Raw genomic sequence first — 24,639 nt, 5'->3', positions numbered from 1 at the left:
TAAGGAAACTGACTCTAATACAGGTGGATCTTTGAATACAGGGTTCTGCCAACATCATTTTCCACAACCTGTCCAAACTGGAGGTTCTGAAACTTTCAAACTGCAGGATTGACTCTTTGGAGGGTAGTTTAACTAAAAACTTTAACCTCCCTGGGCAAGTGTCCCACCCTAGTCAACAGCCAGTGGAATTGCGTGGCGCGAAATACAAATACCTCATAAATGCTGTAACTTCAGTTTCTCAAACATATGACTATTTTTACACCATTTTAAAGACAAGACTCTCGTTAATCTAACCACACTGTCCGATTTCAAAAAGGCTTTACAGCGAAAGCAAAACATGAGATTATGTCAGGAGAGTACCCTGCCAAAAATAATCACACAGCCATTTTCAAAGCAAGCATATATGTCACAAAAACCAAAACCACAGCTAAATGCAGCACTAACCTTTGATGATCTTCATCAGATGACACTCCTAGGACATTGTTATACAATACATGCATGTTTTGTTCAATCAAGTTCATATATCAAAAAACAGCTTTTTACATTAGCATGTGATGTTCAGAACTAGCATACCCACCGCAAACTTCCGGTGAATTTACTTAATTACTCACGATTAACGTTCACAAAATACATAACAATTATTTTAAGAATTATAGATACAGAACTCCTTTATGCAATCACGGTGTCAGATTTTAAAATAGCTTTTAGGCGAAAGCACATTTTGCAATATTCTGAGTAGATAGCCCGGCCATCACGGCTAGCTAATTTGACACCCACCAAGTTTGGCCCTCACCAAACTCAGATTTACTATAAGAAAAATTGGATTACCTTTGCTGTTCTTCGTCAGAATGCACTCCCAGGTTTCTACTTCAACAACAAATGTTGTTTTCGTTCGAAATAATCCATAGTTATATCCAAATACCTCCATTTTGTTTGTGCGTTCAGGTCAGTATCCAAAGGGTGACGCGTGAGCGCATTTCGTGACAAAAGAATTCAAAATATTCCATTACCGTACTTCGAAGCATGTCAAAAGCTGTTTAAATTCAATTTTTATGCTATTTTTCTCGTAAAATAGTGATAATATTCCAACCGGACAACGTTGTATTCATTCAAAGAGAGAAAGAAAAACATGGAGAATTCACATGAACGTGCATCTCCAGTGTCACTGTTCTCAGCCTGACCTCTCACAAAAACTCCTGCTGTTTTTTTGCCCAGAGACTGGAGAGACGTCATTCCACTTTCTGGCGCCTTCTGAGAGCCAATGGAAGCCTTAGAAAATGTCACGTTACAGCAGAGATGCTGTATTTTCGATAGAGATGCCGCAGAAGGAGCACAAATTGTCAGACAGGGCACTTCCTGTATGGAATCTTCTCAGGTTTTGTCCTGCCATATGAGTTCTGTTATACTCACAGACACCATTCAAACAGTTTTAGAAACTCTAGAGTGTTTTCTATCCAAATCGACTAATTATATGCATATTCTCGTTTCTGGGCAAGAGTAGTAACCAGTTTAAATCGGGTACGTTTTTTATCCGTCCGTGCAAATACTGCCCCCTAGCCCCAACAGGTTAAATCCATGAAAACATTATATTTGCGTATCAAGAACATTTATCATGTTATCTACAGCTTTACTGAACCTCTCTCTGACCTAAAGTATTTGATACTTGACACATTACAGATTTTTTGCAGTTGTGACAATGCTTGGCTCATTGCAAGGGCAAAGGGTTACAGGCCGGTTGAAGTGATCATGTTTAATCATGAATTTATGTATAATTTAGAGGACTTGAAATGCTTGTCGGACAATGGACTAGACACACCTAACTTTGTCAAGTACAAAGAAGCCAACTGCACAACAGAGGTGGGCTTTGTGCTCTTTGCTGCGACTGGCCTGGGAGTCCTGTTCTTCATGCTGGTGGTGTTGGTCCATAACCTGTTCAGTCCTTACCTCCTCCCCCTCTACCACATCACCCTTGGCTGGCTGTCGGAGGCGATGCGATCAAACACCAGGGGGCGCTACCACTACGATGCATTTGTCTCCTTCCATCGGGAAGGATGCGCACTGGGTGGTGGAGGAGCTGCTACCCAACCTGGAGCAGAGGGGTCCCCCTTTCCTGCACCTCTGTCTGCACAGCAGGGAGGGACTTCCAGCTGGGGAAGGACATTGTGGAGAACATCACAGACAGCCTCTACCGGAGCCGCCACCACCCTCTGCCTGGTCAGTCACCACTATCTGCACTGTAACTGGTGTTCCCTGGAGATTAAGCTGGCCACCTCCAGGCTGCAGTTGGAGCAAAGGGACATCTTCATCCTGGTCTTCCTGGAGAAGATCCCCCCCCCTCGCCGGCTGGCTGTCTCCCCACCACAGGCTGTCTCGCCTGATCAAGACTAGGACCTATCTGGACCCCCATCAGCACCAGGAATTCTGGGACAGACTGTGGGCTAAACTGAAACCTCTGACTGAAGCCTGAGATCAGAGGGTTATGTAGGACCTTGTGTTAAGGCTGAGACAAATAATGTTGGCAGATTTGAGATATTGCATTTACAGTTAAGTCCTCTGTACAAGGGCCTCCTGAGTGGTGCTGGGGTCTAAGGCACTGCATTGATCCCAGGCTGTGTCACAGCTGACCGTGACCCATGAGGCGGCGCACAATTGGCCCAGCGTCATCCGGGTTAGGGGAGGGTTTGGCCGGCCGGGATTTCCTTGTCCCATCGCGCTCTAGCGACTCCTTGTGGCGGGCAGGACACTTGCAAGCTGACGGCGGTCGCCAGCTGGACAGTATTTCCTCTGACACATTGGTGCGGCTGGCTTCCAGGTTAAGTGAGCAGTGTGTCAAGAAGCAGTGCAGCGTTTCGGAGGATGCATGGCTCTCGACCTTCTCCTCTCCCGAGTTCATAGGGGAGTTGCAGCGATGGGACAAGAATGTAACTACCAATTGGGCAGAAAAGGGGTTAAAAGTACAAAGTCCTCTGTACAAAACGTCTACCGTTATTTGAGGTTTCTGGAGTGTAATATTTCGGCTTCATCTGAAATGACTTAGAAATAAGCCCATTTTTTTTACTTCTCCAATTGTTATCAGATCCTATTTCATTTTTTTCAACACCTTATCATTAACACAAATCTTTGTATCTTTGTTGCTTAGAGGAACTGAAAAAGGCTGGTTTCAGTGGTTTGATACTATGTGACCATCTGCAGTATAATGCTTTGAATGACAATACATGAATGACCATGAACCAGTTATTTTAATTTCAACATTGATCAGAGGTTTGTACATACATTAAGTTGCTAGTTGTTTAATAAATGTTTTTTTTTGTTGCTTGAGTGTTGCCTGTGTATTGTTTATTACATATGTAATATAGCAATTTGTTAACTTATGGGTGTGGAGAGGTGTCCCCCTTTCTGCCCAAATAAGTCATTTCTGCTCAATATTTGTGAGTTGGAGGGAACCTAATTTTATTGTATAATTTGATTATTGTTTATGCTCTTGATAAAGGCATACAGCCGAAACGTTGGAAACTGGCTTTTGTTTCTATTTAAAGGTCCAATTCTGCTATTTTATCTCAATATTAAATAATTTCTTGTCAACATTTAAGTTCCTTACTGTGATTGTTTTCAATTAAAATGGTCAAAAAGAGACAAAAAATAGCATTTTGGCAAATAGCAATTTCTCAAGCAAGAATTTCTGATGTTGCCAGGCAGGCAAAACTTCATCCCACCAAAACAGGCTGAAATTTCAGGCAATCTTTTCAAACAGCTCTTACTCTAAAAGGGCATCATCATAATTTTCACAAATTCACAGTATTATTCCAACCTCATTGTGTGTAAATATATATATATATATAACAGAGATTTAAAGATATTCTAGAACGCCTCAATATTCCAGATTCTTATCTCTGGCACATGCAGCACAGAACTGTCCTCTCATCAGACCAGTTTTCAGCAGCTTGCCTAGACCAGCAATGCACTGACTATGGTAGGCCATAGAGTAGGCCTGACATGGCTGTTTAGCCTCCATTTTTATGGTGTCTGATGGAGAGTACAGCCTTATCTGTACAAGCCACAGAGAAGCATCATCCCTCAAGCTGAAGGTCAGGTCTTCCCTGGGAGTAACCTTGCCTAAGACCTGAAGAATTATGCTAGCTCCTTAAGGCTTGAGCTCTGTGGGCAAACACAAGTAAGAAACCCGGGTTCATACCCAGTTGGTCACAGAAGCATCTCTCTAGCCACAGGTCTTCCTAGCGCTCGTCCAAGGTGAATGTCATTATCAAGGTGACTATGGACTCCATAGAGAGTAGGGGACTACACACACATTGCATTGTCACGGGTAAAGCCAGGGGGATAAGACTGGAAAGGTGTTAATGTCGGTGGTGGGTGGTTAGGGTTACAGAAGGGGAGGGGGTGGCAGACGAATCTCAGGACTTCTGCTGTGTTTTCCGCCACACAATTTACCTCTGTCATACTGTGCATTCCTATAGAGTCGACCAGATACCTGTCAGTGAGTACAGTATGATATCGACCTAGAGTGGAGTCTGTCGGGGAGCCAAGCAGTGTAATATGGTAATTGTAAAAGCAGCAGCTTGGCATATATTGGGATGAATCTTGTCCTGGAGGCAGCTCTGCAGGGTGGTCACCAATGCTGGGGTAAAGTGTTATGTAATCAGATTACTTTTATGAGTAACAGAGTAGAGTAACCCGTTACTTTTTCAAACTGGGTACTATATTAGTTATTTTGTCAAACAATGCGTGCATTACTTTCAGAATCATATCTCTACCGAGTATGTGTTTCCATGATCCGTTCTCGACTTGTTTCCTCATTTAGTTCTCGTGCGAGCGGAGAGAAGCTGTTTGGAGAAATGTCATGACAGCTGCTGTCTATAGAAATGTATAGAGAGGGTGCACCTCTGGTCTTTGCCAATGATCGCTTCTGTGATAAATAAGCCCATAGATGGCTTTCCCGTCTAGTGGCAAGTGTGCCCTCTATACATCTCTATGGGTCCGTGTACAGTCTATAACGAGAACTTGGCGACTCGAGAGAGATTTTGAATGAAAAGATAGGAAATCTGTACAGGTGTTTGGCTTACAGAATACTGTATATGGCTAATTAAGCAGCCCATATGTAGCGCAGCACTTGTAGACTAGCACAGGAAAGCAGCGCCACAGATGAAAGGAGAAATTAGTGGTCAAACCTGAGTTAATAAGTAGCCTGTCTTTGGTAGAGCGTGCGTGGCTCACCTTGCTCCCTCCAACAGTCAAACAAACAGTGAGATTTTTTCATGAATGTAAAGCAAATTAACATAAGTAGTAATATAATGCATCACTTTGCACACAAAGTAATATTGTTAAGTAACTTTTTACTTCAATGTAATGATTAATATGTACTTTTTCAAGTAACTAATCCCAATAATCTGGTGTTAACTAGCAGGAAATATATTACTTTTTCAAGTAACTCATCTCAACACTGGTTGTCACTAGCGGGCATAGCCACAGTCATAAAATCGGATTTTAAACCTAACCTTAACCACACTGCTAACTTTATGCCTAACCTTAACTAAATTTTGCTTTTAGGTTTTAGTTTTTCAAGCATTTTTTACTATATAGCCTATTTTGACTTTGCGGCTGGCCCATTTAACGCCAACCGCTCAACTCGGCCTCCAGGAGAAGATTCATCCCAATAAACATCAACCTGTATAAAGGCATGCTACAGGGCTCTGGAGAAGACTACAGTAGCAGATAATGGTGACATACTTAAAGTGAAATCCCAAGTTCAAGAACGTTAGGAAATGGCGGCACTCCAAAATGGACAAAAATACTTTGTGGCAGGAAGACACATTGCTCTGTCTCCTCCTTTTCCACATGTGGTGTGTGTTCGTGTATATGGGTATGTGCGTGTAGCATTATTGCTGTAATCTTTATTGCTAAGATCATTTCCAAGAACTTCCTCTATTTACAGACCCCAGATAAGCTTTCCTGTAACCCTATATTTATACAAAAATGTTTAAATATGGTTAAATGTAAGTGTGTTCTGTATGTAGAACTGGCTTAGTTTAATCAGCGATGGATTGAAAATAAGAAATCTGAACTCTCCTACTTGCCTATACTATTACAACAAAAAAATTCACTTTGTCATACATGATCTCAAAAGATAGTGTGAAAATGTGTGAAACATGGTGGAAAAACCTTGATCGTTAGAAATGTGAGAACTATTTTAGGGACATTGCGCTATACAGCACCTAAAAATGCATCGATTTGGACACAAAATTACCATGAATTGTTTAAATTTGACATCTGTCCTTATTAACATATAAAAGTATCTTCTGTATAAAAGCAATTCATACAGATCTAAATTAGTGTATGTAATATTCTTGTGATGAGTAAAAATACTATGCAAATTACTATTCTAATATGACATTGCTTGTATGACCCTCGACTTCTCAACCGCGTGGTAGAGCTGTAATTTTCCAAATGAACATCTAGTTGTAAAACAACTACATGTTATTTGAGTTGTTCATACTAGCAATTTTAAGGTGACATATTTTTTTCAACGTGTTTTTCAAGAAGAGACAGTTAAAGGGTTTTAAGACTGGTTTGTATTACCTAAAGCACATTTCCTGTGAGAGGGAGCTGGAGCCAAGTGCCTTATACAGTAGGTAGTAGATCATATACAGTACCTTTTACAGGAGGTAGTAGATACTATACAGTACCTTTTACAGGAGGTAGTAGATACTATACAGTACCTTTTACAGGAGGTAGTAGATACTATACAGTACCTTTTACAGGAGGTAGTAGGTACTGTGCAGTGCCTTTTACAGGAGGTAGTAGGTACTGTGCAGTGCCTTTTACAGGAGGTAGTAGGTACTGTGCAGTGCCTTTTACAGGAGGTAGTAGGTACTGTGCAGTGCCTTTTACAGGAGGTAGTAGGTACTGTGCAGTGCCTTTTACAGGAGGTAGTAGGTACTGTGCAGTGCCTTTTACAGGAGGTAGTAGGTACGGTGCAGTGCCTTTTACAGGAGGTAGTAGGTACGGTGCAGTGCCTTTTACAGGAGGTAGTAGGTACGGTGCAGTGCCTTTTACTGGAGGTAGTAGGTACGGTACAGTACTGTTAAGACTAACAGAGGCAGTGAGCATGCTGTACTTACACTACTAAGTACCTATTATTGCTCTTTAGGGGTTCGGCTCAGGTTGTTCTTTAGAACTATATTTAAGCAATAAGACACGAGGTGGTGTGGTATATGGCCAATATACCATGGCTAAGGGCTGTTCTTATACACGACGCATCACGGAGTGCCTGGACACAACCCTTAGCTGTGGTATATTGGCCATATACCACAAACCCCTGAGGTGCCTTATTGCCATTTTAAACTGGTTACCGACGTAATTAGAGCAGTAAAAATAAATGTTTTGTCATACCCGTGGTATACGGTCTGATATACCACGGCTGTCAGCCAATCAGCATTCAGGGCTCGAACCATCCAGTTTATAAAATGCTATATGTGTGGATTGATTGATTGATCAAAGTATTTGTAAATCATGCTATTGAAAATCATGTTTTATTAGCTGATTCACTGAATTGATTTCCCCTCCTTCTACCCCCCGTCCTCCAGCATCACCTCCTACCAGACGTTGCCCCGCAACATGCCCAGCCACCGTGCCCAGATCGTTCCCCGCTACCCCGAGGGCTACCGTACCCTCCCCAGGAACATGCTGTCCCGACCCGAAAGCATCTGCAGCGTGGCCGGCTCCGTCTACGACCGCGCCCTGGCTCCCACATCCAACTCAGGTGATGGGTCTTAAACTTTACTGTTGTACTTGGCTGTGCCCCAAATGGCAACCCATTCCCTATGTAGTGCACTACTTTTGACCAGGGACAATAGGGGATAAGGTGCCGTTTGGGACGCAGTTGAAGACTTGCTGTTATACTTGTCTCTCTTGCACTCACACTTCTTTTCTTTCTGGCACTGATTTTGCAGATAGCCACTATCTTGGGGTTGTATGGTTTTACTTATAACGACTGTGATATATCGTGTTTGTTTTAACCTAGTTAAAGTCTGTGTGGATAAGAGCCTCTGCAAAATGACTGAAATGTAAAACTGTAAATGCAGACAAGAGGCGCTCCATGAGGGACGACACCATGTGGCAGCTGTATGAGTGGCAGCAGAGGCAGGCCTTCTCCAGGCAGGGCCCACCACCACCAGGCCACTACGGGACCCTGCCCAGCCCCAAGGCCATGGGCAACATCTCTGTGGCCCACTCCATCCCCACATCCCCCTCCCATGGATCCCTGGCCCTCTACCACACCTTCTCCCCTCCAGGCCAGCACCGCAGAGACAACCCACCAGGATCAACCAGGTCCGAGGTGTCCTCACCGGTCTTCAGAGGGGACCAGACTATGACTATAGACCGCAGGCACAGGACTCACCTCACCAAGGTAACGGACAGGGAATGGACCATAATCATCTAAGCCAGTCTTACACATCACAGAGAAATGACTGGAAATGCTCTGCATTGAGTGGTAGTTATTTTGTTTATTTGAAAGCATTCCTTTTACTTGTCTGCCAGTTCAAATCAGTACATGTAACAGAGCACCCTGCCCTCTTCCTGTCCTCTCTCTCTCTCAGTATAACTACCCACCTGACCGCCGGTCCATGCCAGCAGGCATCCCAATGCAGACCATTACCCCACAGTCACTACAGGGCAAGACGGTGAGTCACCTAACGAACCCTGACCTTCTTCCCCTCGTCTCTGCATTCTTCTTCTCCTCTCCTGTCCTCTCCTCTCTACTGTCCTATTTTCTCTCAACAACAATGCATTGTGAATGACATATGCTATTGGTATGATTTCAGTGTACAAATCTGTTTTTGTGACGGGAATAGAAACATGTTGATGAGGCACGCAATGTTTGACACGCAAGCTATCATGTATTACTGTCATTCTGTCATGCTACAATGGATAGCCTGTATGTGTACTGTATTTCTGTCAGAGTATGTGCCTTGTTACATTCTCTGCTGTCTTTTATTGCAAGCATTTGTTATTTATGTCAGTAGCAGACACAATCTGATTTTAAATAATGCCATTGTCTTGGTGATGATACGGAAAGAGACAGTGGCACCAATGAAATTGCCTTCTAGCTGTGTCATCTCAAATTGAGTAGACTAGAATCAGCCGGAGAGATTGATAATCTGCACAGTTCATTTTGTAACTCTCTGAATATTATTGCGGTTGCGTAACTTCAGTGGAATGCACGCAGGGGGGCGGCTTCAGAATGCAGTCGATGAGAAATATTTATCAAGTGATTTGAAATGATTGCTTTTACTGAATATATTCTCTCTCTTTTTCACCTCCATTTGATGGAGAGTGTGTCAGTTTGGAGTCAGGGGACAGAGGGAGTTTATTTCTGATCATCTGAAGGTGTAAGTCCTATAGCCCAGCTCCAGCACAGGCCGAGACTCCAAACCAGTGTTTCCAAAGGCCTCTTGGGTTGTGCCTAAAGACTTGTCAGAGTCCTGGTTAGAATCATTGCTTTTGTAATCCCTGCCCTAACCTGTCACTGCTTTTCCTGTCACTCATTTCCAAACGGAAAATCAAGAGAGGTTTGGTTCATGTGTTATTTTTTTCATTGATCGACCGCTGGATGAATTGACTGTCTCGTTATCTCCTCTGTGTCTACGCTGCGTTGTACAGCCAGAGGAGCTGACCCTGCTGCTAATAAAGCTGCGTCGGCAGCAGGCTGAGCTCAACAGCATCCGGGAGCACACTGTGGCTCAGCTAATGATCCTTAGCATGGAGGGGCCCAACGCCAAGGTTAGCACCAGGAGGGAGCACATGCACAGCATGCCATTGGTCATCTCCAGGGGTGGTGTTGATGTGCCATCTCCATGCAGCTCAAGGCTCTATGAGCAGGCCATGCATTCCAGTGAATGCATATTATGCGTTTGTTCCTACCTGTGTGGTTCAGTGGTGTATGGTTGAGTTTTGGTTTAGTTTTGAACTCATTTCAACCCTTTGGTGTGCTGCGTTCGTCTGGCCTTGATTTCATCTTTTGAACTGTTGACGTGCAGAGGACAGCGTGGTATGAGTATCATGCGATTGCCTGCTTGTTGTCTGCTGTGGTTTCCCATTATATTTTTACAAGGAAAGTGTTGGTAAGTAGTTTGATAGGATGTGGGGTGAACAAATCCTCTGGCAACTTCGGGTTTTGCATGGTTTGATTTAGTTCAGTAAGCAACAGTAAATGGCTGTGGTGCTTTATGCTTCCGATTAATGCCAAAGCCACAGTAGCAACTTCCTCTTTCATCTCCATCTTTCACTATCAGCTTGTACCAGTTCTACTTCTATTTCCTACTGTTTCCCGTACTCAATCTCTCTCTCCCGTCTCTCCTGTCTGAATCTTCTCTCTCGCCTCTTTTCTACTACCTTCTGATGTTAGAGTGAAGTCCTGTCTCATCACCTTCAGAGGAACCTCATGTATCTGGACAGCCAGGTGAGGAGTACTGTTTTATCTCTGGTCTTTCGCTCTCTGTCTCTGTCTCTCTCTCTCTCTCTCTCTCTGTGTCTCTCTGTCTCTCTGTCTCTCTCTCTCTGTGTCTCTCTCTCTCTGTGCTCTCTCTCTCTGTCTCTCTCTCTCTCTGTCTCTCTCTCTGTCTCTCTCTCTGTGTCTCTCTCTGTCTCTCTGTCTCTCTGTCTCTCTGTCTCTCTGTCTCTGTGTCTCTGTGTCTCTGTGTCTCTCTGTGTCTCTCTGTGTCTCTCTGTGTCTCTCTGTGTCTCTCTGTGTCTCTCTGTGTCTCTCTGTGTCTCTCTGTGTCTCTCTCTGTCTCTGTGTCTCTCTGTCTCTGTGTCTCTCTCTGTCTCTCTGTGTCTCTCTGTCTCTGTGTCTCTCTCTGTCTCTGTGTCTCTCTCTGTCTCTGTGTCTCTCTCTGTCTCTCTCTGTCTCTCTCTGTCTCTGTCTGTGTGTGTGTGTTTCTCAGGGTTAGGCACTCCTCAGGGTTGGTCATACACCCAGCTGCTCTCACTCTGCCCAGGGTTATTAGTGACTCAAATGCCAGGGCCGCCTCCTTTTTCTCTTTTCTATACTTTCTCTCTCCTTTTCACTCTTTTCTCTCCGGCCCTCCTGAAGCATATACCGTTCACTGCAGAATAGGAGCTGCGCAAACCTGCATTCCCACGGGACGATATATTGTCTAGCTCAGTGCAAGAAAAGTAAAAAATACTTTTAAACTTTTAAAACGACTTTACTTGGCGTGGCAATGCTGCCCTAAGCTAATAAGCTTACTCATATGTTTTTTTTTGCTGTATAGTTCGTACAGTCCCTGGAGAACATTCTTTATTAAAAAAAAATTGAATTTACGCTTGAGAAAGCACGAGAGCAAACTTAAACTTTTGAGGATGAAGGGAACCTTAAGGCATGTCGTGTTTTCTCATTATGTTTTTAACTTGATGATGTGTACCTGTAGTAAGTCAGTCATGGCATTGTCATAATGTAATTAAGACTGTATAGAAACAACCTCTGGGGTTTCAGGTAAAGTGTCTAGGCCTCGCGACTGACGTTCTGACTAACGCTCACTCAGGCATCGGTAATCAGGGCAGGCGTCTAAAGGGGGGCGTTTATTTTTTGGGGTTTAGAACTGGGTTTCCACGATAGATAAATAATTGAGTTCCTGTTTCTGAAAAGGTCATGTGCAGCAGGAGAAACCACTCTACCGTGTGGGACCTCACTTAGCGACTTCACTGAGTCTGATTGTGACCCCTCTAACCAATTGTGAAATGATTTGATCTGCCATTTCAAAGGCTTTCACCTCTAATGGCAGACAATTTCACAGCGGTTATGAATGAACTTTAACTCGCCACCGCGCTCATTCCCCTGGTCCACAGGCTCCAATGCATGCAATTGTTTTGCTATTTTGTTGGTAGTTATTGGTCGGGGATGATATAAACGATGACAGTAAGAAAAGCAGGACGTTACGTCTCTCCTCCGTCTGCTGAGAGGGACTGGCAATATTGTCTTTGGACCCAACTGTGGCCTCCTTGTATGTACTGTAAATTTACTAGGAATTCTCCCAGGAGGTCTGAGTCTTTATGGTACAGGTGGTAGCTATAACCCCAGGGTTGTTGGCCACCGTCTCCCTCAATCACTAGTACCTTATGACAACAATGTATTTCTATGAATCCATTCTAAGCTGTGCTGCTGTGTTCACTAACTAACACCTATATTGTGCTGTTGTGTATTGTTGCTCCCTTCCACCCTACCTAACTTCGATCTCCCACTAGACGAAGGACAATGAGCCGTTAATCTTCATGATTCACACTATGATTGAGAACTCTGCTCCAAGGCCTCAACTGTACCAGCAAGTAAGGTCTTATTGGCAAACCAATGACTCCTCTCCCGCACTCCTCCTCCCTTCATCATCGATCCCTCCTGTTTTTGTTCACATTGGATGCAGTCAGTCAGTCGTCGGTTCCCCCTCTTCCTGGTGTCATGATCCCAACATTGTTTGCTACTTACCTTCATGTGTTGATTTGACTACAGCACATCCTCTTCATCCATTTTTGCTTTTTTTCGGCAGTCCAAGGTTGGACTGATGTTAGCATGGCTTATGGTGGATGCTACATAGCCATGCCCATCCTACCTCATTGTAACTTGATGGTATTGTTGCTGTTGGGTATTACGGTGGATGCTACCTTACAGCCGTACCCCGTCTTCCTGCAATACCAATGTTGTTGTTGATGGATCTTATGTTGGCTAGGCACTGTACGATCACAGTCAAATCAGCACCTCTCTTCTCTCTAATATTATTTTCAGTCTGTCCATATGTGGGTATGATAAGAGCTCAATGCTAAACATTTTGTTTATGTATTCAATAGAATGACTTCCTTTTTTGGGTGGTGGCCCGATAGTGTAACAGTGATTGAAAGAGTGCAGGGGTATTTTATTTTTAGCTGGGGAAATTGTCCTTGAGTGAGTACTGTGTTGGGTCCATAGTCTGGCCTTTCCACTGTGCTATGTTATCACTTTATTACAGGCTTCTAATGGTATGATTTCAGCCCTGCTCTCTTAAACCTCCCCCTCTTTAGCCATCCTGGGGTTGAAAATCTCTGCCTGCTCCTTAACTGAAGTGAGGATGGCTGGTTTTCCAAGCTGTGTGTGTGTGCGCGTTAATGTGTGTGCCTCCGTGAGGGCCAGATTTAGCCCAGGTCTTTTAGAGGTTTTCATTAGTCAAGCTCCAGCCATGACAGAGTGTACCGGGGGACAGTAATGAAGAGCGCACCGAGGGGACGGTAATTAGTGTGGCACAGGGCAGAGCTGCCAGCACAGAGGACTATACATCCAGCCTAGCCAACCACTACAGCAGCCCTCTAGCCTCTCTTAAGGTGTGTGTGTGTGTGTGTGTGTGTGTGTGTGTGTGTGTGTGGTGTGTGTGTGTGTGTGTGTGTGTGAGAGAGAGAGAACATCCTCCTCTGGTGATGACCTGATGCCAGCTTCCTGTCCTCTTCATAGCTTCTTCACACCCCTGGAGCCTCCATCAGTAGGACTGTTATCAGTGATGCTACTGAGGTGGAAAACAGTCTGATTTCCCAGCAGAGGGGGCTGACACTCCTTATTATGAAATGGAAATTTGGGCTGAGAAGTTGTATCCGAAGTGTTGTAAAGTTATGAGAAGAGAAGGTCATTGAAATTGCATGAAGAACTCCATCACTTCACTCTCTCTCGCTTGCTCTCTCTCGCTTTCTCTCTCTCTCTCTGGGCTTCATTGACCCTGTGGACAACTCCTTGTAAGGACGCAGATATTTACCATGAAAACCACATCACAATGAATAACCAGACCATGGGTGCATCTCAATACTCTAGTGGCCTTCTCTCCTCATGCCTTCTCCTTCATCTGCACTGATCGGAAGATACGGGACGGCTGTAAGCAATATGGTGGATACCTACTAGAAATGGGTTTTCACTAGTACAGTTCTTTAACAAGGTGACAAGTAGACTATTGAGAAGCACCCCATGTCATGAGTCTGTATTACAGGTTGTTTTGCCGTCCCCTGTCTGTGGCTGTCTTCCCACAGGCAGCCCAATTCTGATATTTTTTCAACTAATTGGTCTTTTGACCAATCACATCAGATCTTTTCAAATCAGAGCAGATCTGATTGGTCAAAAGACCATTTTAGTGAAAAGATCACAATTGGGCTGCCTGTGTAAACACAGCATGTGTCTCTAAGACTGTCTGGTGTTTCAGATCAGCCCTGAGGACTACAGAGATAACTCCTACAGCCACCAGAGGCCAGAAGACATCGACACAGACGTAAGATCAAGTCCTTTTATTATTGTCTTGTCTAGGTAGAGGGGAAAGTATTCCTTTCCCTTTGCATGTATCCTCTAGTCTAGAGACACAGCAGTTGGCTTCCTAGACATAGATTGAAAGATTCAATTAAGTTAATAGAATACCACACAGCTCAGCTCGCTGGAAAAATCATAATTCAATGCCGAATTCTTACCAACTACTGTGTGTGTTAACAACCACTGTGTGTGTTTCAGACTAAGCTGAGCAGACTATGTGAGCAGGACCAAGTGGTGAGAACACAGGAGGAGAAACTACAGCAACTACACAGAGAGAAGGTAACTACTGTACTCCCTCTTTCAACTGACAACTTGCTTCACACACACACTGGGCTGTCTGAGGCTGGAGTAGACCTTTATTACACAGAGGGAGAGAGGGAGAGAGGGGGAGAGAGGGAGAGAGGGAGAGAGGGAGAGAGGGAGAGAGGGAGGGAGGGAGAGAATACAGTGCCTTCAGAAAGCATACTCACCCCTTGACATTTTCCACATTTTGTCACGGTCTGAATTTAAAATTGATTAAAATTGAGATTTTTTTGTCATTGGATTACACACAATACCCCCATAATTTCAAAGTGGAATTACGATTTTAAACATTTTTAAAATTAATAAAAAATCTATAAGTATTCAACCCTGTTGTTATGGCAACCCTAAATAAGTTCAGGAGTAAACATCTGCTTAACAAGTCACATAATAAGTTGCATGGACTCAATAATAATAGTGTGCAATAATAGTGTTTAACATGATTTTTTTATGACTACCTCATCTCTGTACCACACACACACAATTAACGGTAAGGTCCCTCAGTCGGGCAGTGAATTTCTAACACAGATTCAACCACAAAGACCAGGGAGGGTTTCCAATGACTCGCAAAGAAGGACACCTATTGGTAGATGGGTAAAAATAAAATAAAAAATCAGACATTGAATATCCCTTTGAACATGGTGAAGTTATTAATTACACTTTGGATGGTGTATCAATACAACTATTCACTACAAAGATACAGCCGTCCTTCCTAACTCAGTTGCCAAAGAGGAAGGAAATGGCTCGGGGATTTCACCATGAGGCAAATCGTGACTTTAAAACAGTTATATAGTTTAATGGCTGTGATGGGAGAAAACTGAGGATGGTTGAACAACATTGCAGTTAATCCACAATACTAACCTAATTGACAGAATAAAATATTCCAAAAAATGCATCCTGTTTACAAGTCATACTGCAAAAAATGTGGCAAAGCAATTAACTTTTTGTTCTAATACAAAGTGTTATGTTTGGTGAAAATCGAATACATCACATTACTGAGTACCCCTCTCCATATTTCCAAGCATAGTGGTGGCTGCATCATGTTATGGGTATGCTTGTAATTATTAAGGACTGGGGAGTTTTTCCAGGATAAAAAAGAAACTGACTGGAACTAAGGCAAAATCCTAGAGGAAAACCTGGTTCAGTCTGATTTCCACAAGACACTGGGAGATGAATTCACCTTTCAGAAGGACAATAACCTAAAACACAAGGACATATCTACACTTGAGTTGCTTACCAAGAAGACTGTGATTGTTCCTGAGTGGCCGAGTTACAGTTTTGACTTTAATCTGCTTGAAAATCTATTACAAGACCTGAAAATGGTTGTCTAGCAATGATCAACAACCAATTTGACAGAGCTTGAAGAATTCTGAAGAGAGACTTAGAGACCCAGAAAGACTCACTGCTGTAATCGCTGCCAAAGGACTGGGGTGTGAATACTTATGTAAATTAGATTTCTGTATTTCATTTTCAATAAATTTGCAAACATTTCTAAAAACATGTTTTCACTTTGTCATTTATGGGGTGTTGTGTGTAGACAAATGAGTTATTATATATATATTTTTTTTTCAGGCTATAACAAAATAAAATGTGGAAAAAGGGGGTATGAATACTTTCTCATGGTCACTCCAAGGCTACCAACCCTCCTCTGCCAGGCTTGTACCACAGGTACACAGTGTATAGACTAGCTAGCAGACTCACAGCTGGGAACTGTCTCTCCCTCTCAGACAGCAGCCCTAGCCTGCCCCCTAGAGTCCTGGGAGTGGCGGTACCCCCTTTTGATGGTGGAGATGCTTTGATAATGTTTGGTTGGTTATTTGCCTGTGGTTCTGTTTGTGTATCTGTGTAGTTGTCAGACAAATGTTAGCTGTAGATGTTGTGCTGATCTGTGTCGTTGACGTCTTCTTCTCCTTTCTTCCTTTCTTTCTTCCTTCTTCTTCCTATCTCTCTGCAGCACACCCTGGAGACGGCTTTGCTGTCTGCCAGTCAGGAGATAGAGCAGAGCTCTGACAACCCAGCAGCCGTACAGAGCCTTATACAGCAGAGAGACGTACTGCAGAATGGACTGCTCAGTACCTGTAGAGAACTGGCACGGGTCAACACTGTGCGTTCATATGTATACACACACACACACTGTACATGCAGATGTCAACACAAACACACACACTGATTAGCACTTGTCAAGATCTCTCCAGGGTCAATGCTGTGAGTCAGTGCATAAACACACGCACACACACACAGGCTGTCTAGTGGTGACACCCTCTCGTCTCTCAGGAGTTGGAGCGCTCGTGGAGGGAGTATGATAAAATGGAGACTGGCGTCTCTCTGGCCAAAACCAACCTGTTGGAACAGCTAGAGGCCCTGGGCAGCCCACAGGTAAGTCTCTCTCTGTCTCAACCACTCACTCACATGCAATCACACATTAGCAAGATGGAGAGTGTTTTTAATCATTTTCTGTCACTGTGTGAGCAGACAGAACCTCCCAGCCAGCAGCATGTCCAGATCCAGAAGGAGCTGTGGAGGATCCAGGATGTGATGGAGGCTCTGGCCAAGAACAAACCCCAGAGGACCACTGACACTGGTTTCCTTGGTTCCAAACCCATCTCAAACCTACAGAAGAACGAGGTGAGTCTCACTTCTACTTTGTGGATAAAGAAAATCATCAGAATATGTCAACACCAGATAAATATAATCTGTGTATGGAGTCTTTGTGAACTGATTTAGAGCTGTCCGTAGCCTACATGTGAGACGGATGTGAGCCAGATAGCTCCACTCAATGCCACAGGAGGCTGTGCTGATCTGTCTTAAGCAGGGTCTGGTGTGGCATGCTGTTGTCCCAAGAGTGTCTCAACAACAACAACTTTCTATCTATCCTCTCCTCATGCGGCAGCCGGTGACCTTGTTCCGGTCACTCTGTCCTCTCACGGAGGGTGACCGTCAGCCCCCCCGCCCGCCCCTGCCCCAGTACTACGGCTCAACAGAGCGCCCTCCCGCTGTACCCCCCCTTCCCTCCCCCTCGGGCACCCGTCCGCCACCACACACAAGCAAGCACGGCCAGAGGAACGGAACACACAGCAGTGTAAGACACGCTGACCCCTCACGCCTGACCCATCCCTGTCCTTGTGCTTCATCATCACTACTTGCCCTTAAGCACAGATCTAGGATCTGTTTAACTTCACCAAATAAATTCTAATCTTAACCGTTCAGGCGAGGTGATACAAAACTGATCTTAGGTCGTGTCTAGGGGCAACTTTATCCTACTCTGTACAAGACCAGTACACGTTGACCCCAGACCCTCCACCTTTACCCTCATCATACGTGGTTTATCTCTCATCGCCAACTTGGGTCACCGTTGTGACTCTTTTCATTTGCTCTGAATCATTTGTCATTTGTTTTAACATTTGTCGACATTTAGGTTTTTCCCTGCCTCTTACCCTGGAGTGTTGAGTTTGACATATTCATTCCTTGGGTTTATCATCTCAGTTTGCTCTTCGGTTTGGCTTGTTCTTGTTTCCATGGAAGCGTGTGTGATTATGTGATTCCACCCCAGTTGTCATTCTGACTGTGTCTGAGTGCTGTGCTGCGGTGTGCCTACTCTTAGTGTTTTGGCTGCCGTTTAACAGTTTTCTGCTCTTTGCAGCTCCGTTTTTAAATTTCCCTCAACTATCCATCGGTCACATCCACCATGACCACTTTGTGACCTGCGTGCCTGTGCGTGTTTCCTATGTGTGTACCTCTCAGTATGCTGACTGACTGTCCCTCTACAGCAAGGCCCAGACTACCGTCTGTATAAGAGTGAGCCAGAGCTGACCACTGTGGCCGAGGAGGTGGACGATAACAACGGAGAGGACAATGACAAGGACAGACTACAGACAGGGCTGACCACTGACAAGGAGCCTGCGGCCACTAAAGGTCAGTCACTGTCTGTCAACAATGTCCAGTTTGGTCACGCTGTCACCGCTGTTTCAAGGTGGATACGGGCTAGGGTCAAAACTATTGTAATTCAGTGAATTCAAGTTGTAATTACAAATTCCATACAAAGTAAACTTCTAAAAAGAGTATTATAAGTATGATTTAGAAGTACTCTATTAACTGAATATAAAGAAATGTAACACCCCAAATGGCTTTGTAACTGACTTAGTCCCCCTCCCCTCCCCCCAGTCCCATTAGGAGTACCAGTCTACCCAGTGGGTATCGTGCCCCCCAGGACCAAATCCCCCATGAGCCCCCCAGAGTCCTGCACCATCGCCTCCTACGTCACCCTGAGGAAGAGCAAGAAGCCTGACCCCAGGACTGTAAGTCTGACTCAGCACTTTAGGGAATAGCAGGGGAACGGAACTATATACTGACCCTAGAAAACATATTAGAAACAGTTTTTTTGATAGACAGGACAGCACTGATTTTGGATTTGGAGGTGCTACTGTTGCTATTCATTCCCTGCCATTTTTACCACTACAAAAGCTGGAGATGGATATATGTCACCAATAGACGGGCAGAAAAAACATTCTCGGTGTAAAAATAATCCAACGTGACTCATCCCTGCTCCACTGCTCCTCCTGTAGGAGCGTCCTCACAGTGCGGTGGAGCAGACATGCGGACCGGGGGAGAGGGAGAGCGGCAGAGCCAGGATGAGTGTAGAGGAGCAGCTAGAGAGGATCAGGCGACACCAGCAGGCCTCGCTCAAGGAGAAGAAGAGAAGTAGCAGCAGTATTTCCCCCTCACGCTCGCCATCCTTCTCCAAGGAGAACCCCTTCATTACACAGGTAAGTCCTCCTCTGTTTGGTGTGTGTGTGTTTGATAGGACTTGATGTGTACATGACAGCAGAGACAGCTGGGGTGGGGGGGGGGGGTCGCGTGTTTCTGTGCGCGAGTGTGCGTGTGTTGATAAACCTTGTTTCTCAGCGTTGTGTACACACTTTAAAACTGAGTTATTCATTTGGCATGTGTGTCTACCACAGGTCAGGCGAGAGGTGGTGTTCTCCACAGACACCCAGGAGCTGGAGGCAGCACTGCAAGACCTGGAGGAGGTCAGAGACCGAGTTACAGAGCAGCTGGAGAGGGACAGGACTGCAGCCGTGGAGCTGGAGAGAGACCGAGGTGCTGAACTGGAGCTGGAGAGAGACAGGGCTGCAGCAGCTGCTGAAGAAGAAATGGAGAGGGGTCGAGCTGCAATAGAAAAGCTGGAGCGAGACATGACTGAGGTGGCTGCAGTGGTGGAGCAGGAGATGGCCAGGACTGCTGTGGCTGTAGAAGAGGAGATGGACAGGGCTGCAGAATTGGAGCTGGAGAGAGACCGGGCCGCAGTGGCAGCAGCAGCAGAAGAATTGGAGAGAGCTAGAGCTGCAGCTGAAGAACTAGTGAGAGAGAGGACTGCAGTGTCTTCAGAAGAGGCGCTAGATATTGACAAGGCTGCGCTGGTGGAGCTGGAGATGGAAATCACTGTGGTGGAAGAGATCAGCTACAGAGCTGAGGAGGTGGATGTCATCCCTGTCCCCAGGCTGAGTGAGGAGGAGCCACAGCCCCAGACGGAGAGCTCCAACATGGACACAGAGGTACGGGAGTGTCCCTACTCACACAGACCACCAGAGAGCAGAGTATGTATGGCAGACTATCATTTGATACGTATGTTGATGACTAGTAGGAGTGGTGACTGAGTCAGCATGGTGTACTGTAACTCCGTATGAATAAGAAAGATCCATACCAAGGATGCACAGAGCACTGTATTCTTTAACTAAAAAATGAATGTTTTCAAAGAGGGTATTCAGAGATAAAGGAAAGACTTGAAACATATTCCCCGTCCAAGGACAAATTTATATTTAATCCAATAACGTTGAGCTAAGATTGTTTCAGGGTTTTAGGGCGTAAATGGCTGTGTTGTGTTGGCAGCAGCCTGGTCTCGGTGTTAATGTCCTTTAATCTGATCTGGGAGGCTAATGGAGGCTTTGTGGGCGTGAGGAGGATCCAGCCTGGATTTAGGGGTTTATCTCTGGGCCTCAGCCCAGCCGTGGTGACTCACACTGGGCTACAGAGAGAGTCACACCTCCCTGAGCTGGCCTGAGCTCCACGGAATCTCATGATCTGATGATGATGGATCAATTAATGTCCTCTAATATAGTTGCCCAGTTTTAAAAATAATATTTGCGAAAGCTGCTTAAGACCATTGGTTATCACCATGCGCTTTATACCAGTGTCTCAACTCCAGTCCTTGTGGATCATCAACAGTACACATTTTTGTTGTAGCCCCGGGACAAACATCGCTGATCCATCTCATGGAGGGCCTGATGATTAGTTGACAAGTTGAATCAGGTGTGCTTGTCCAGGGGCTAGAATAAAAATGTGTCCTGCTGGTGTTGCTCAAGGACTGGAGTTTCTTCAGATCCCCAAATACCGAAGAGGTAGCCTCTAGGGGTTGACATTAAACCACCAAGATCGTGTTCAGTAGGGCATATGAAAATATGAGCTCCATTTTCAAATCATATTTTCCTGTTTGGTACCTCCTGAACACCGACTAGTCTGGGCTATCTCACTGTCCATGTGTTGCAGGTGTCAGAGACCCAGATGATGGTGATATCAGATCAGGGTGTGAAGCCCTTGTATGTACAGTACCTGATCCCTGGACAACATCAACAGCAGGGGGAGAGGGAGACAGAGAGGAGAAATACCCACACTCCCAACACCCTCATTCCCCACAACAGGTGAGACTAGCTGGGCCTCACCAGGAGTTATCTTAGCCTCTCTGGATCGATAGCAACTTTGACCCTTTTTGAATACTTTAAAACCATCCCTTCTTTCATCCAACGGTATTTAGATCAGTGACTACCTCATTAAAGGCAGAAAAGAAAGATGCATTTTGTAAGTATTGGAATAAGGCCTGAATTTGAAGGTGTGAATGTGCCAGTTTGCCAGCTGCTGTGTCAGAAGCACTGACTCCTGAACCTAAGAAGGATGTGATGCAGAGTGAGGCGATGCGAGGGGAGGTCCCGGAGCATGAGACCCAGGGGAACAACATTGACATATCCTATGAACTACCAGCAGAGGGAGCTAAACTCAACAACCTGATGGCAGGTTTGAGAACACGCTTTCAGAAATCGCTTTGTTAATGATGATTGGTTGATGGATTGATATATAACTAATAAATGTCAAAGCACTTACGTACAGTACCAGTCAAAAGTTTGGACACCTACTCATTCAAGGGTTTTTCTTTATTTGTACTATTTTCTACATTGTAGAATAATAGTGAAGACATCAAAACTATGAAACAACACATATGGAATCATGTAGTAACCAAATAAGTGTTAAACAAATAAACATATATTTGAGATTATTCAAAGTAGCCACCCTTTGCCTTGATGACAGCTTCGCACACTCTTGGCATTCTCTCAAACCAGTTTCATAAGAAATGCTTTTCCAACAGTCTTGCTGAGCAGTTGTTGGCTGCTTTTCTTTCACTCTGTGGTCCAACTCATCCCAAACCATCTCAATTGGGTTGAGGTTGGGTGATTGTGGGGGCCAGGTCATCTGATGCAGCACTTCATCACTCTCCTTCTTGGTCAAATAGCCCTTACACAGCCTGGAGATGTGTTTTTGATCACTGTCTTGTTGAAAAACAAATGATAGTCCCACTAAGCGCAAACCAGATGGGATGGCGTATCGCTGCAGAATGCTGTGGTAGCCATGCTGGTTAAGTGTGCCTTGAATTCTAAAGAAATCATAGACCGTGTCACCAGCAAAGCACCCCCACACCATCACACCTCCTCCATGCTTCACGGTGGGAACCACACATGTGGAGACATCCGTTCACCTACTCTGCGTCTCACAAAGACACGGCGGTTGGAACCAACAATCTCAAATTTGGACTCATCAGACCAAAGGACTGATTTCCACCGGTCTAATGTCCATAGCTTGTGTTGTTTGGTCCAATCAAGTCTCTTATTGGTGTCCTTGAATGAGTAGGTGTCCAAACTTTTGACTGGTACTGTATGTGTTGTGGGTTTGCCCCGTGTGTGTTGTTTGCAGTGAAAAGCCTGCCCTGTCCGCCCCAGTCCTCCTCTCCTTCTCCTCCTCAACTCACTGACGGATCCCACTTCATGTGTGTGTAGACGTGTCGAGGAGGTGGTTATGTGAACTGAACTACACTCAGTAAGAGACTTCTCTGTCCTTACCTACAACCTTTGACCTTTACTCATCTCTACCCATCAACCCCTAAACTCCAGGGCCCAAAGCTCAGCCCTCAGTAATTTACCCCCCAATCGACATAGATCTTACAGGCAATATCACACCGGACATTTAAACACAGCCATAATTTATCATCTAATCAAAAAGCGCACTCTAGTCATGTCAGCGTAAACATTTTCTCAGATTTATTTTAGACATTTTGGCTTGTGACCTCAGCTATTTTTGTGTCTCTTCACCTCTTTCCTCTTTTCTTTCTCTTCCCTCTCTTTCCACTCACCCCTGCAGCCCAGACATTGACCTTTGTGAGCAGTGACTCATAAGCGATGCCAGTCTGAAGACCCAAGATGGCATCCTACAGAGCCAAGATGGCACCAGCCAGCCTGCACAGAGCATGCCCAGTAGCTCTCTGTGTGTATACAGTAGAAACGACTATAGCCAGACAGACAGAAAGAGTAGATCCACAGGCCTGCTCGTATTACTTACTGCCTGCCTACACAATAACTGCGATACAAAACTCTCTCATTCACACAGAGATCTCAGAGGACAAGATAGTATTACAGAGTGATAATTGATTATTATTATTATTATTATAGGTATTATGATGGTCTGTTATTTTGGACATGTTCTGTGAGGATGCGTTGAGTGTCTATGTGATGAGCACTGCTGTAACGAGGAGAGGACTGTACAGTTGTAAATAAGAACACTAGAGGAGTCTCACACTGGGAAGATCTCAATTGCATACTCCTCGCGTCCTGTCTCCTCGTCTCCTTCTCAAAACCCACTGGAGGAGAAGGTCAGAGAGGAGGGACCTCTGGCTTTCTCATCCAATGGGTTTTGAGAAGGAGACGAGGACCTGAGGACTCGAGGAGTATGCATTTGAGATCGTCACACACTATGGAGAGGGCCAAGCACCAAATCTACACACGAAGGCAGTGCTTTACTTTAACCACACGGGGGCGCCATATGCTCTTGCGTTTTTTTTTTTTTTTTTTACTGGTTTTACTCCCATTTAAGTTTTTAACCTGAGGCCCTAAACGTTTAATTTTCCACATATTTTACACTGCACATTCCCCCATTGTTCATACAAGTTGTTAATATATAAATATATAAAACATATAGAATGAACTAACTATACAATGGGTTTATACTTCAATAAGGTGCCACCCTATTGCTGCTGATGGACAGAGTTTAAATATTTTATTAAGGTTGTGTTTATTTATGTCGGGAGGATGGGGATCTGGTCGCCGCCGGCAACCACACGTGAATGTCCTGGGTTAGAATCGATCTGCTTCTCGTTTTTTTTTTCTATGGCTGAGATATATTTAAAGTAAAATATAGACATGAAAGATAAAATAGTTTTATGAGGTTAGGGTTGTGTGTTAGATTCTGTCTGGTTGTGTGGAGTCCTGGACAGAGAGAAGAGAATAGCACATGTATAAGCAATAAGCAGGCATTTTGTTCCTCTAGGACTTAAAATATAATGTACATAAATGTAAAGTTTCATTGTGTAAATGATGTACACCATAGAAAGAGCAGAGCAGAAATTGTAACTGAGGTTATTATTATTAGAGTTAATATGCAAAATGTTCATATCTCATCTGTTTTATATCATGTGAAATAAATGTTGATGTTCTTAACTGCTGTGGTTATGTTGTTAGGACACATGCTAAGTATTTACTTTTTTTACCTTTATTTAACTAGGCAAGTCAGTTAAGAACAAATTCTTATTTTCAATGACGGCCTACCGGGGAACAGTGGGTTAACTGCCTTGTTCAGGGGCAGAACGACAGATTTTTACCTTGTCAGCTCGGGGATTCGATCTTGTAACCTTTCGGTGACTAGTC

The 24,639-nt window shown here is 44.4% G+C and overlaps 1 protein-coding gene and 1 pseudogene across 13 annotated transcripts in view; both read left to right on the top strand.

Annotated features, from left to right (window-relative positions):
- Positions 1 to 24,432, top strand: part of LOC106609184 (pleckstrin homology domain-containing family A member 5) — a 145,956-nt gene extending 121,524 nt beyond the window's left edge. For 2 of the 13 annotated variants that reach the window (XM_082977668.1, XM_082977663.1), the window contains 20 exons: positions 7,599 to 7,774; positions 8,097 to 8,422; positions 8,613 to 8,696; positions 9,676 to 9,795; positions 10,421 to 10,474; positions 12,259 to 12,339; positions 14,220 to 14,285; positions 14,519 to 14,599; positions 16,575 to 16,724; positions 16,895 to 16,996; positions 17,093 to 17,245; positions 17,511 to 17,699; positions 18,388 to 18,532; positions 18,782 to 18,915; positions 19,183 to 19,383; positions 19,579 to 20,214; positions 21,164 to 21,315; positions 21,519 to 21,685; positions 22,637 to 22,759; positions 23,081 to 24,432. In XM_082977668.1, the coding sequence (XP_082833794.1) occupies positions 7,599 to 7,774; positions 8,097 to 8,422; positions 8,613 to 8,696; positions 9,676 to 9,795; positions 10,421 to 10,474; positions 12,259 to 12,339; positions 14,220 to 14,285; positions 14,519 to 14,599; positions 16,575 to 16,724; positions 16,895 to 16,996; positions 17,093 to 17,245; positions 17,511 to 17,699; positions 18,388 to 18,532; positions 18,782 to 18,915; positions 19,183 to 19,383; positions 19,579 to 20,214; positions 21,164 to 21,315; positions 21,519 to 21,685; positions 22,637 to 22,719 (3,100 nt within the window). In that variant the 3' untranslated portion in view covers positions 22,720 to 22,759; positions 23,081 to 24,432. The remainder of the gene's footprint in view (positions 1 to 7,598; positions 7,775 to 8,096; positions 8,423 to 8,612; positions 8,697 to 9,675; positions 9,796 to 10,420; positions 10,475 to 12,258; positions 12,340 to 14,219; positions 14,286 to 14,518; positions 14,600 to 16,574; positions 16,725 to 16,894; positions 16,997 to 17,092; positions 17,246 to 17,510; positions 17,700 to 18,387; positions 18,533 to 18,781; positions 18,916 to 19,182; positions 19,384 to 19,578; positions 20,215 to 21,163; positions 21,316 to 21,518; positions 21,686 to 22,636; positions 22,760 to 23,080) is intronic. The other 11 variants (XM_082977675.1, XM_082977667.1, XM_014207681.3 and 8 more) reach the window with 10 other exon arrangements.
- Positions 1,214 to 2,589, top strand: LOC106609186 (toll-like receptor 13; annotated as a pseudogene).
- Positions 24,433 to 24,639: the final 207 nt, after the last annotated feature.

The sequence above is a fragment of the Salmo salar genome, chromosome 07 (assembly GCF_965601325.2).
Source record: "Salmo salar chromosome 07, fSalSal1, whole genome shotgun sequence".
NCBI lineage: Eukaryota > Metazoa > Chordata > Actinopteri > Salmoniformes > Salmonidae > Salmo > Salmo salar.
Note: the sequence above shows the minus strand (reverse complement) of the source record. Positions and strands in the feature narration are given on the sequence as shown.